At 42.4% G+C, this 14,114-nt stretch overlaps 1 protein-coding gene across 1 annotated transcript; it reads left to right on the top strand.

The window, feature by feature from the left end:
- Positions 1-179: 179 nt before the first annotated feature.
- On the top strand, positions 180-3,071 carry LOC116732416 (selection and upkeep of intraepithelial T-cells protein 1-like). The gene is made up of 4 exons (XM_032582566.1): positions 180-292; positions 2,159-2,521; positions 2,605-2,694; positions 2,785-3,071. Exons 1-4 carry the CDS (start codon positions 241-243, stop codon positions 2,922-2,924), a joined length of 645 nt encoding a protein of 214 aa, XP_032438457.1. The 5' UTR covers positions 180-240; the 3' UTR covers positions 2,925-3,071.
- The last annotated feature ends 11,043 nt before the right edge of the window (positions 3,072-14,114 follow it).

Genomic DNA, 14,114 nt, shown 5'->3' with positions numbered 1-14,114 from the left:
AAAAAAACTGTAGCTTTAAAACTAAACAAACAAAAAAACTTATAAATGTGTTTTAACATTTCTTGCTTTAAATGTTAAGCTTCATGCTTTCAGTAATTTGATTACCGTGAGTTGCTACTCACAATATGGCGGCCGCGGTGACGTAATTTCCGGGCACATGTGAGTTGCTGGGAGCAACAGTTAACAGTTTTCTACCTCTCAGGTTCCTCTAGTCTCGTCTGAACATGCTCCTGGTCGCTGATGTTTTCATCGTGGATTTTTACCTTCTGCTTTTACTGGACTTTGGTTCGCGGTGAGTTTCTGCTGCTGCTCAATAATAATAATAATAATAATAATAATAATAATAATAATAATAACTGTTTCTGCGGTGATAAACAAACAAAAAAAAGTTTAAATTTGTTTCTAAGTGGAGCTGAATGTAGGATTATGTGTTTTTATAGTTTTATAACTCTTATGTTTTTCACATTAATTGGATTTTAAAGTTTTATTCAACAGCTTCCATCAGAAGGCTGATGACATATTTCACTGGCTGGTGTAACTTAATCGCGTTTATATGAACCTTTATCATAATGACTTAAATTATTATGATAAAATCCTATCTCACATTTAAGTACTCATGTTAAATACTAATATGTGTTTCATTATTCAAAATCAGTCATTTTAATTTGATTTAAGCAGTTTTACTTTTACTATGATGATGCCTTTAGGTACTTTACAGAGCAACAATAAACAAAATATTGGGGAGTTCTCCAATATTTTGTTTACAGAGCAACAATAAACGAAATATTGGGGAGTTCCCCAATATTTCGTTCTCCAAAACGTTGAATTGCCTGTCAGGAAACCACAGACACGCTGAAAACCTCTGAGACATTTTGTGGGTTTTTTGTTGTTGATGTTTTTACTGTGACTGATGATGAGTTACTAGATCACAAAAACGTGTTTTTAAATCTGATGTTCTCACACCTGTGGTTTGGTGTTGAGTCGTGAATCACATGTGATTCATGACTCAACAACAAAATATATGCTCAGAAAGTACCAGAGTTGTTGTTGCATGACTAAAGCTAGTCATACAAACTACATTATTATTGAAACTTTTATTAGTTCAGTAATTGATTTATTATGACCTTTTCAACCCCTTATCTTATTAATCATATTAATCAATCAATCCCTCCATTTTCTTGTCATTCTGTTCTTTTTCGCGCTAATGCAGAATTATGAGTCAAAAATATTTAGTTTAGTGAAACTAACTGCAGCCAGACCTTAAGTGTGACATCACCTGAGAACTATGTGTTGTATTGGTGTCATAATAGATGTTGCTGATGTGGAAATGATATTGTAGTTCAATTGTGGACACGACTGACCATAACGATGGTTCGGATCAGTGACTGACTGGCTTACAGGAACTGAGTTGGACCGGGTCATGGAGAGGAGCTGTTACTCAGCCGTTTGGACCAGACTGTGGTCTCCATGGATTCACTGAGGAGGAATCTGACTGCAGTGACTCAGCCTGAATCATTGATTATCTGGAGGGGAAGCTCATTAACATTCTCTGGAAACACACAGCTGCTTATATTACAAACTTGCTGGAGGAAATCCAACCTCCGGGTACGTGTCAGTTCACACAGATGGATTGTGTTTCCTTCTGTGGGGTTTTCCACTCTTGGGAAAACTACTCTGAAGTTTGTCAAATACTGAGAAGTTTCAGGGTTTTACTTTAGTTTCATGATCATCCATCCATCCATCCATTTTCTGTTCACCCTTGTCCCTAATGGGGTCGGGAGGGTTGCTGGTGCCTATCTCCAGCTACGTTCCAGGCGGGAGGCGGGGTACACCCTGGACAGGTCGCCAGTCTGTCGCAGGGCAAACACAAAGACATACAGGACAAACAACCATTCACACACACACACACACCCCTAGGGAGAATTTAGATAGACCAATTAACCTAACAGTCATGTTTTTGGACTGTGGGAGGAAGCCGGAGTACCCGGAGAGAACCCACGCATGCACAGGGAGAACATGCAAACTCCATGCAGAAAGACCCCGGCCGGGAATTGAACCCAGGACCTTCTTGCTGCAAGGCAACAGTACCAACTGTGCCACTGTGCAGCCTTCATGATCATATTTATGAAACCTCATAAAATCTTCCCTGTGCTTCCAGGTGGCCTCCATCTAATTGGTTCGTCTCAGCCAATCGTAGCTGCTCCTGGAGATGACGTCGTCCTCCCGTGTCGGGTGGATCCCGAGTGGGACGCCGTGGGGAAGACGGTGGAGTGGTCCCGACCGGACCTGAGGCCGTCCGGCCCTCAGAAGCGTGTGGAGTACGTGTTCGTGTACCGCTTCAGGAAGACGGACCGAGACATGATGATGGACACGTACATCCAGAGGACGTCTCTGTCCCAGGACGGCCTGAGGCGAGGAGACGTGTCTCTGACCATCAGGAACGTCAGCCTGCAGGACCACGGCAGGTTCCGATGTTTCATCCCACGCCTCAGGATAGAAGCAGAACTTCTGCTTGTTGTTGGTGAGAAACGGGTCCAAACTGCAGGTTCTGATCCGGATCTGTTGGGGTTTTTCTAATCAGTCCTGTTATTGTTGCTGTTTCAGATCCAAACTTTGTTTCAACAACGACAACAGAGTCGGTTCATCCCAGAAACCTCATCAGTCCGACGCCACAGCAGGAAACCGTGGGGAACGGTGAGTCTGCGGGTCCAAAACGTTTCAGAATCACTTGTGAACCTGAATGTTTTCAGTTAACTAATTTGGACTTTTTTGTTTCTGTTTCAGGTCATTGGACCAGATTCCATCTTTGCCTAATTGTTTTTTCATTCTTCATCATTTGTCTGGGTCCGGTTTCCTTTTGCGTCGCAAGGAAATCCAAACAAATACAGGAAGTCAAATTTGGACCAGTCTCCATGGAGACATGAGGGAATTTGACTTCTTCAGAAGTCAAATTTGACTCAGAAGTCAAATTTCATAATATATTTTTATGGAGAGAATATATTACTTTCATGCAGAATATATTGAAAGTAATATATTTTCCAAAATATATTCCGTCTCCAGGTAAATGTACCTGGAGATGTTACACTGTCACTACGTGTTATGAGACATGTAATCTGTAAAAAAGAAAAAAGCTCCTCTTCTTTCTCCCAGTGATAACTAGAAATAACCAATCATTGCCAGGAGGCGGGTCTTAGCGCTGTCAATCACCCTCCTTGCTTTCTGAGTTGAGAACTACACATTTTATTTTAATATTAACTCATTTTATTATTTTGCAAGTAAAGGCCTCAGTACTTCCTGTCTGCTGGTCAGAAGGTTGGTCACTCTGTCACAAGTCGGCCATGTGTTGATGCTGATGGCAGGAACTTCCTTCCTCCAGAGGTCAGCAGGTCAGGACTGCAAGTCGCCTCATCATCACTGCGTCTCCATCTGGAGCTGTTCTGCCTGGAGACGAACTTATAATAATGTTTAGTCAATATGACTGCGTATGTTGTACATTTCAGGTTTCTGTTATTATTTACTCCAAGAAACAGTGAACTAATTTATTTTATTATTGTTTTTAGTTGCTTTGGTTCCGTTTTCAGTTAAATTTATTCTGGGAATTAGTTTTTCTTTTCTCTGTTTCATCAGCAAATATTTAAGTAGTTTGACTCTAAATGGAAACATTTCATTCAGATTTAAAGCTGAACTCTTTATTCTGTGGTTTGTTCTTATTGTTGCTCTTCATTCAGTTGAAGGCTTTTTATCGCCCAAACCTTCTGATCAACACACTGATCGGTTCTGCAGAGGAACCGGTTCTGTTCACAGACCAGAACCTGAACCTACTTTAGCTGCTTGGATTCGGATCAGGAACAAAGTTTGACGTTTGATTGTTGCAATTGTTCAAAACTGAATGAGTGAAATGTTTACCAAGTATCACTGTGATCAGTTTTTTTTGTTAACGTTTTTCCAGACCTAAGGCTGCGTTCACATTGGGTTTTTTTTTTTTTCTGAACAGCACAGGTCGGATTCTTTTCGAATGCGATGCAGGTCACTTGGGTATCCGTTAAGTATCCGCTTCAGATGCGACCTAAAGTCCAGGTCACGTTCACCTGACCTGAACGTCACTGATATTCGACAAACGTCACTATTCTGCGTCCTGATACTCACAAGCAGGAAGAATAACAGCAACCATGATGGACGTAATGAGGATTAAGTTGTTAACCTGCTGCTCCGGTCGGACAACAACTTCAAATATGTAAACTATGCTCCACTGTTAACATCCATGTTTACTTCAGCAAACACTGAGCACTTCTACTTTTCATGGCCATTGGTAGAACGCTGACGCTGTTGCGCCCTCTACTGCGCATGCGGGACACTTTCAGGTCCTTTGCCCGTTCACACTAAACAAAAAATCAGAATTGGGTCACTTCAGGCTGCGATGTGAACGCAGCCTAAGATTTTAATGTTTGTTTTGCCGATTTCTGATCAAACGTTGACTGAATGTAGACGGTTTTGTTTTTTTATTACTGTGAATAAAAACTTTAATGAAAACAACAACTAAAGTTATTAAAGGGAATAAATACGTTTTTTAATCTAACATTGGGTTTTATTTTTTTAAAACATGAAGTTTTGTTTAGAAACCAGAACCTGTTTGTGTTTCTCTGTGTGAAAGTTCAGGGTTTGAAAACATTTTCAGTGTTAAATCTGATAAAATAACTGAATTGAGCAGCGGTTGAAGCTGCGACGCCTCAGATACGTCCGACATCAGAGCCACGCCTCAGACTGAAAAAAACAAAAAGCTGCTTTTATTGAACAGCTGACTTTTTATTTCTGACCTCTTTAGTTTGAATGTTGAATAAATGTTCAGTTTTAGAGATTTTAGGTCAGAAAAATCTCAATATTTCAGGATTTTTATTTATTTAGCTATTTACTGCTGATGTTAATAAAATAAAATATTAAATATTTCAGTGATTTATGTTTTGTTTTGGTTTTTTAGCTCAGAATTTCTACAGTCAGTCTGTCACTGTCTGGTTCTGAGTTAAACTGGACCCAGCAGAACCTCAGCTGACCCAGTTCTGATGGAGAACAGACTTGACTCATTCTGCAATAATCAAGCCTTCATTTAACTTTACTTGTTTTACAGATTTAACTACATTTGCCAGCCAAATGATACCAAGTATCCAAACAGCTGAACAGAATAAACGCAGAAACTCCACAGACTCAGAAACGACAGCTTACAGAATTTACTGACATCAATTTTTCTGTGAAACTGTAACAGGACAAACAAAGGAATACATATAAGTATCAGTGCTGCAGTAACAATGTCAAAATCACTGCTTACACCATTTTGATACACAACTAGTGGTCTTAATTAGCTTAGCAACAGGCCGAGGTCTTAATTAGCTTAGCAACAGGCCGAGGTCTTAATTAGCTTAGCAACAGGCCGAGTTTACTACAACATAAAAATACATAATTTCTCTACAAATGAACGTGTCTAACTATTCGCATATGTGATTAATTCAATTTATAACACAGTTGATGCTTAGCGGGCAGGAAAACAACATAAGCAGGGCTGAGGAAACTGCTGCACTTCTACTGCGTTTGACAACTACCAAGAATGGCCACTAGATGGCGCTGTTTAACAAAAATAAATTAGAAGCACAGCAGTGAACATAACGTTCATATTCAGTAATCTGGCTGAATATGGCAGATTAACGTCGCATTTTAAAATCAAGAACCTTTAAGCAGGTTTTAAACATTTTTATTGTGTTTTTTCTTTACTGATGCGGTAAATTAATCTACACGTATTTCTGTTAATTATCAGAATTAATAAAATAATTAATTTTGTTTATTCCATAAATTATTATTATTATTATTATTATTATTATTATTATTATTATTATCTTTCTTGAAGCATCGAAGCTGGTTTTAATTCATTTGTTTCTGAGTCCTCAGTGAACTGAAACCAGAGCTGGTATCGGGTCAGGACAGAACCGGGTCTCACGTTTTTGATTGATCAGACAGTAAAAACAAAACTGTCACCACGGCAATGGCGCATGTTGCTTCCTGTTTGTCTCCATGGTAACCTGGTAAAGTGTGCCTGGCCCCGCCCCCTGCTGCAGGTTGCTGTTGTTTCTGTTGTTTCTGTTGCTGTTTTTTCTGGATGAGTCTGGAGACCAACTGGACAACCGGAATAGGGGACAATAAGTCAGGTTAACTCAGGTTAACTCAGATTAACTCAGATTAACTCAGATTAACACTGTATATCGTTGTTCTGGGCAGATTGTCTCTCAGTGAGGCCGTTTATCAGCCACTCAAAGAGCCTCACATGAAAATCAGAAGAGTCAAAGTTCAAACCACCGACAAACCGTTTTGCTGCAGAGAGAAAAACAGAGACGTGTTGAAATAAAGACCAGATTTTATGATGATCCGGTTATTCTGGGTCAAAAGGAACTCAGTGTTTCAGCTGTAAAGCAGTTTACTAGAAGTTTGTTCCAGATCTGTGGTGAATAGAAGCTGAATGCTGCTTCTCCATGTTTGCTACATGCTACATGCTGCTAGCTACCTGCTGTTAGCTACATGCTGCTAGTTACCTGCTGTTAGCTACGTGCTGTTAGCTACATGCTGCTAGCTACCTGCTGTTAGCTACGTGCTGTTAGCTACCTGCTGTTAGCTACATGCTGTTAGCTACATGCAGCTAGTTACCTGCTGTTAGCTACCTACTGTTAGCAGGGGGAGTCCCGGGATGGAGCCTTGAGGAACTCCAGCTGGTTCTGGTCGTGGAGCTTCTCTCTAACATTTAGGATTTATTTTGGTTTCTACTATTTCTGACTGAGAATGTTTTTGCAGTTTTTTTTCTGTTCAGGTTGTGGAAAAGTTTTCTGTCAGGTTTGACACCTATTAAAGACAAATTAAACAAACACAGGAAAGACAAGAGAGTTAGATTCTTTTTATCTCGCGAGGAGAACGGATAGAGACGCGTTTCCAGTCACAAATCTCCAACCGCTCTGAAAACACATTTGTCAGCTCCTCTCTTTTATTACTTTTATTACATCACAGAGAACACTGCAGCTCTAAGGGGTGGGGGGCAAAACACTTCATCACTGAGTTGCAGTGGTAATGACAATCACTAACTTGTTATCTTGCACTAGATTATTGTGTTCCAGACACAGAGTAAAACAGAGCAAGTTGTACGTCTTCACAGCGACAGTTTTATAGCCATCTAGCAGGTCAAGGATGCAGAGGTTTCTGCTGAGCGATAACCTGTTAAAAACAGTTTCTCTGTTCTTCCTCAGAGGCCTTCTGAGAAAGGAATCAAAGTAATTCAACAACACAGAAACTTTCTTTATGCTAAGATGAAACAAATAAAGGCAAATAAGACAAGAACATTATAAAGGCACATGAAACAACAAATATTTGATAATAATATATACAATTTACCTAACATTTTCACATCCCAACAGTTTGAGTTATGTTAAATAAAGTTTATATCAAGCTAACACAGAAAGGACAGAACTTTCTATCCCTTCTGACCCGACCGGGGAAAGTTTTCACACCCTGAACCCGACCACAGGCTCTCTAGCGTCAGTGAGATGACCTTTGACCCTCTCTGCTGAACTGATTTAATTCAGACTCTTTGGAGGTTTTAGGAGCAGGCGGTCCGGCTGCAGCACTAGACTTTGACTAGGCCACTCCAACACCTTGATCTGGTTGGATTATTTTAGATTTATAATAGTTTAAAACAGAAAACCAGGACAAATCTGTATATATGTTTCAGTTTCTGTCTGAACATTTCAGATTATATTGATGAAACTTTAATTTACTTGATTTGATAAAGAAAACAAGGGAAAAAATTAAACTTTAAATGTTTTTATTGATCAGAAACATTCAGGTAGTTTCAGTTTTATCAACAATAAAATCATTACTACAGTTTTAGAAATGAAGCTGGTTCTTCTGGACAGTTCTGGTCACATTGAGCCAATCAGAGAGCAGATCCAGGACAGAGTGGGCGTGGCTTCAGTTCTTCAGCGAATCGGTTCTTCACTTCATTCAAGTGTTTGATCAAAATAAATAAAAACAATGAAATATTCAATAAAACACACAAATAAAAGTAGAAACACATAATAAATAACACATGATTCAAGGTCTCACTTTCTCAAGACAAGAACTGAGTTCCAGAACAGAACCAGTTATCCCAGTAAACCCAGTAAACCCTGACCATCACCAAGGGAACTGTCTCTCTAGTTCCTCCTCAGCCTGACGCTGCAGGTGCATCATGGGAAATGTAGGCTCCACAGCATGTGCTTCTCTATGAACTTTGACCCCACAGCTTTGATCTTTTTATTTCTAATATGAAGGAAATATTTCTGACTAAAATAATAAAGTTTAACTTCCTGCTCTTTTTTTTCCTCTCAAATACTTTAACGCCAAACTAAAGTAATCAGATTACTTTTACTGTAGAATCAAACCCAGAAAAACTTTTCCTGTTTGGCTGAAAGTTAACGAGGAATAAATGTTCAACTAACTGTGTCTACAGCTGGATGTTGACCTTTGACCCCATCAGGAATAACTGCTGTTACTGATTAACATGAACAGAACCTCCAGCGTGAGGCTAGCAGGGTCAAAGGTCATCTACACTGATTATAGAGACTCAGCATGTCAAACAGGAAATCCCAGTTTGACCTTTGACCTCCTACAGAGACCACCAGCCTGTAGAGGGAGAGGTTCACCCGGGTTCTTCAGACTGCTGAGGAGAGTTTCTACCAATCATGATCTATCTATCTATCTATCTATCTATCTATCTATCTATCTATCTATCTATCTATCTATCTATCTATCTATCTATCTATCTATCTATCTATCTATCTATCTATCTATCTATCTATCTATCCTGTGATGATGTCATCTTGTGATGATGTCCTCTTGTGATGATGTCATCTTGTGATGATGTCATCTTTTGACGATGTCCTCTGAGGTTTCACTTCTTGTTTGTGACCACTTCCTGTTTCATTCGCCACTTCCCGTTTGGTCTGGACCATAGAACTCTCTCTGAGTCGTGGACCGGGCCCAACCGGGTCAGAACCAGCAGAGTAACACATCTGAACTGTCCTCAAATCACACCTGACCGCTACAGGAAGTGATGTCACAGCTGTTTGGACTTCTGATTGGCTAACCTGACACATACCTGGCTAACCCTAACCTAACCCTGTCCTAACTCTACCTGACCCTATCTACAGCCACACCTGGGCTCTTAGGGGGCGGGGCCACAGCAGGTAGCTGCAGCAGCGTCTGAGCTGAGAGGAGCTTCGTTGTTTCTGGTCAGACTGGAACGGCCTGGTGAGGGGGCGGGGCCTCCTGCACAGGTGAGCTGGCGTTCAGGGGGAGGAGCTTCATGAAGCCCTCGGTCCTGCGGGTCTTCCAGATGACCAGAACCAGGAGGAGAACGACCGCAAGCAACGATGAAGACCTGCAGGCAGAGGAACCGTTAGGAACATGGCAACCCCAACATGGCAACCCCCACTGACCCAGCCAATTAGAAGTCAGACTGATGCAGCATTCAGCCAATCAGAGTTCTTCAGACGAACAGAGGCAGAACCATGCTGCAACAAGCTGGCCAATCAGAGACCAGGACTGAACCACCAACCACCTGATTGGTGGAAACCATCCTGATCCACAGCAGGACCAGAAAAAGGATCAGAACCTGGACCAGGACCAGAACCAGGGTCAGTGTCAATGCCAAGTTCTGGTTCTGATCCACTAATCCAGGTTGTGAGACTGAAGTTTGATAATCAGCTGCTGGGTCTGAGCTGCTAATGGACCAGAACCGATCGGCTAACATGAGCAATACTTACGCAGCACCGAGTCCGATCCAGATGGAGGCAGAAGAACCTGAGGACATGGGAAGCAGGAGGTCAGAGGTAGCAGGAGGTCAGAGGTGAACAGTCAGCCCCTTCCTGATGGCGCTGATCTTACCTGCCATCTGGACCGGTGCTGGTACCGGTGTGGTTCTGTTCATGCAGACAGAGTTTGTGTAGGCAGAACATGGAACCACGGTCTGCTGGAGAGACTCTGGAGGACACAAGGAGACAGAACCGAGTCAGGACCAGGACCAGAACCATGAGTAGGATCAGGACCAGGACCAGAACCATGAGCAGGATCAGGACCAGAACCAGGACCAATGGGTCAGCAGCAGCTTGTCTCACCTGAACAGTCGGTGCAGGGAGAACATTTGGTTCCGTATCCGATTCCGTCCTGGGCCGTGCAGTTCCTGGTCACATAGTAACCTACGGGTCAGAACCAGAACCAGAACCCTGCATCATCATCATCATCATCATCATCATCATCATCATCATCATCCTCATCATCATCATCATCATCATCATCTTCATCTGTGCTTTACCTTCTGGACATGGCTGACAAATCAGTCTCGGTAACTGAGCAGAACTCGGGTCCAACATCATCAGCAGAACCACACCAACCTGGAAACAGAACCAGAAGCAATGAGAACCAGAACCAGCCTGTAAGTCAGACTCTCTCTGTGTTTTTATCTTTAACCTTTAGAGTGTTTTCTGCACTGTTTTCCGTTGCCTAGCAACCAGAGGCAGTTACCTGCATACCTGGGTAAGCCCTGCCCCTCTCACTCGGTATGAACCCATAAACACCGGACAAGATTAAAATCAGTAGAACTGGACCAGAACCAGAACCAACTAAAGGTCCGGACCTCCAGCTGTCCTCCTGTCCAGGACTAGAGTCTGGACCTCACAGGCAGCTGAAGGCTGCAGACCTGCAGCTCTCTTCGCTGAACCTGATGACTGTTCTGGTTCTGGACCGGTTCTGAGCTGCTGGTATCGCTCTGTGTCTCACCTGCAGTTTGTCCATCCTGTTGGTCCAGAATCAGAATTGGAGCGTAGAGAACTGAGAGACGGAGGATCAGAGACGAAGGGAAACAGCAGTGAAGGAGGCAGCCTCCAGGCTCCATAGATAAACAATGGCCACGTGACCACGCCCCCTGTTGGAGTGACCACGCCCCCGCTGTCCTACAGGACCCGCCCTGTTCTCTCCCAGGAAGAGCCATATAAGGGCGCTGAGGGGTGGCGTGTCCTGTATCGGTCGCTTCTGCTGAAACTCTTCTGCCCAGGTTGTGTTTGTCTTCTGGACATTTCCTCTCCGTCCCTCTGGACCACCAAGGTCCAACCTCTGAGATGTCCAATCATCTGTCTCCATGCAGGCGCTGGCCGGGTTCTGATCTGTAACATTAATCGTTGACAGGAAGTCCAGTTCTCTGGTCGACCTGGTCCGCAGTTCCTCCAGAATCTCTAATGGATCTCTAAATGGATCCATTAGAGATCCATTTAGCTAAAGATTAATCCGGAACCGACCCAGCAGCACTCAGAGACTGAGAGAACAGAACCTTCAGAACATCTGGTCAACAGACAGAACCTCCAGCTGCAGAACCGGACCTCAGCTAGACCAATCAGAACCGGGTCAGAACCGGACTTCAGCTGGACCTCTTCAGAAAAAAATCAGAACCAGACCTCTGCAGGACCTATTGGGTAGCACCATCAGAACCAGGCTGGGTGGTCAGTACCTTCATCCTGCTTTGGATCAGAACCGGGTCCCTCCAGAACCAGACTGATCAGGAGTTGCTCTGAGATGTAAAATGACTCCAGGACTTCCTGTCCCTCTGGACACCATGATGACGACTTCCTGACCGGACAGGTGGACAGGGTTGTCCTGTTCTGTCCCGTATTGTCCCGTTCTGACACTATCTGACCCGATCCACTTCCGTTCGGGGACAGATTAAGATTCTTTCTGCTCTGACCCGCATGTCTGTCTAACATCCTGGCTGCGGTTCAGGAGGAACCTCTGATGGCGTTCAGCTGGACATGTTTGTGTCCTCCAGACCGGTCCGCCAGGTCCAACTCCTCAGGGTGTGGTTGACATCAGCAGAAGGTCAGAACCAGAACCAGATGGTTCCCTCCTTCAGGTGACAGAATGGGGGGGCAGACCTGAAAGGACTTCCTGTTGATAGAGGACTGGAGGTCTCCCAGTCCAGAGACTCCACCCAGCAGGAAGCTCTTAGTCAGTCACAGGGTTCACTAGAACCACAGCAGCTAAAGGGTTAAACCTCTGGAATGAGTCACTGAACTGACTTACTGAACTGAGTCACTGAACTGAGTCACTGAACTGAATCTCTGAACAGAGTCTTTGCAGAGTGATTGGCTGCCTCTCCTCCATGAGGCCGTCGTATCAGTCCGGTTTGCCTGCAGCTGAAAATAACCCACAGGTGCATCTGAGCATGCAGGAGTCATGCAGGTGAACCTGGAGGACACTGTTGCCATGGTAACAGCACTACAAGGAAGCACACAGAGTCCTTCTGTTGTTTGGGCCTCTAAGGCTCCTCCACCTGAAAGGAGGAACCGAGGATGTAGAGGAGCAACGACATCTGGGTGGAGCCGGACTGCAAGTCCAGGTAACATCTGGATGGAAGACAAGGTTCAGGTCAGTCCACCGTCACAGCTCACCTGTCCAGGTGACACCAACATGGCTGCCTGATGCTGCTTCGGATCTGACTGCTGCTCATAAAACACCAAGCAAGGTTAGCTAATGGAGTGACACAAGAGTATCCATCATCCATAGTATATACATCATCCAACCATCATCCAACCATTACCCCAGCTCCTCTGGGGAATCCCGAGGCGTTCCCCGACCAGAACCAAGGTCCGGTCCGGTTCTGTTTGGCTTTACTGATCCCTGAGATCAACCATCAACACAAAACAGAGGCTAACTTCATTCATTCAGCAAAAGCAGCGAGACGGACCTCGCTGCAGCAAGCAGAAAGGGGCGGGATGGCAGGCTCATACCTTATTTGGAAATGGGACCATTGCACTCCTGAAATAAAGAGGGCGCTATTTTCTATGCTATCTGCGGTCCCCAGTTTTTATTTTCTTTTGAAATCTGTGATATAGCTTCACCTTTAGGAATGAGTTGCTGTTACAAAGGAGAGGAAATGTTTGGGGAACTCCTCGCTGAGAAGGATGGGACGTTCCGCCCTCTGGTGGTGGAACAAAGGAAGTACAACATTCATAATGGATGTGGATCCAGTTCAGATACTAATAATAATTTTTTTAAAAACCGAACCGATGTTTTCTGCTGTATAAAACATCTGTATTAATAATAATAAAATTAAAATAAAAAAAATAAGTAACAATGAAACTCATATTTCCTATTTTTGTAAAGAGTTTCCCGAATGTAATTGTAAAAACCACATTTAACCATGATAAACAAAACAACAATAGCAAAGTGTTGCCTGAATTTCCCCTCTGAAGGTCAATAAAAGATTTTCTATTCTATTCATTGGCAGTACAAACATATTTTGTACATTTAAAACAGCAACAAATAGAAACAAATTAAATTCTGGTAAATATTTAAACACCAAAACCCACTATGATTGTTTTTACAAAACTACCTAAAACGTTAAAATATTTAACTTAAGGGGAATTTCCTAGATTTATTTCTAGTTTATAGAATTTATATCTATTGATAAATTTCAGTGCAAAATAATCAATTATTAAGTTATTTTGAAAAATATAAAAATTATAATCTTACTCTTTTGAATTAAGATTCGTGAAAGTTAAGTCTGATATATTATTGATATATTGTCAACAACATATATATACAACATATATATATATATATATCAAATAAATCAATAAAATATCAACTTTACATCAGTTTCTTGACGATATCTACAATTAATTCATTTTAAAGGAGTTGTTGTTGTTATTTTATTATATATAATTATTTCTTCACAGCTGAAGAAAAAGTAATAACACCTGTCTGAGTTTTTTTATGAATTCTGTTGATTTATTCATTTCTCTCTTATCGACGCTCTAATTTCCCAGCCGTAATTAAAAGCACCATGAGACCCCCTGTTGAGCTGTCCATGGTGCTGAAACACTAAACTCAGCTCCTCTTCTTCTTCTCTCTTTATTTGAACCTTTTGTTTTCTACAAACAGCTGCTTTAGTCATTATACTGACGTCACAGTTATAAGTCTAAGATTCCACATCAAAGGTAAACGTCTCGTGCTCTGCTCTGCAGGGCGGCGCGTGGATGCTTCAGGGCGGCGTGTTC

The sequence above is a fragment of the Xiphophorus hellerii genome, chromosome 14, assembly GCF_003331165.1.
Source record: "Xiphophorus hellerii strain 12219 chromosome 14, Xiphophorus_hellerii-4.1, whole genome shotgun sequence".
In the NCBI taxonomy this organism is placed as follows: Eukaryota; Metazoa; Chordata; class Actinopteri; order Cyprinodontiformes; family Poeciliidae; genus Xiphophorus; species Xiphophorus hellerii.
This window is presented reverse-complemented; position numbering and strand designations above follow the sequence as displayed.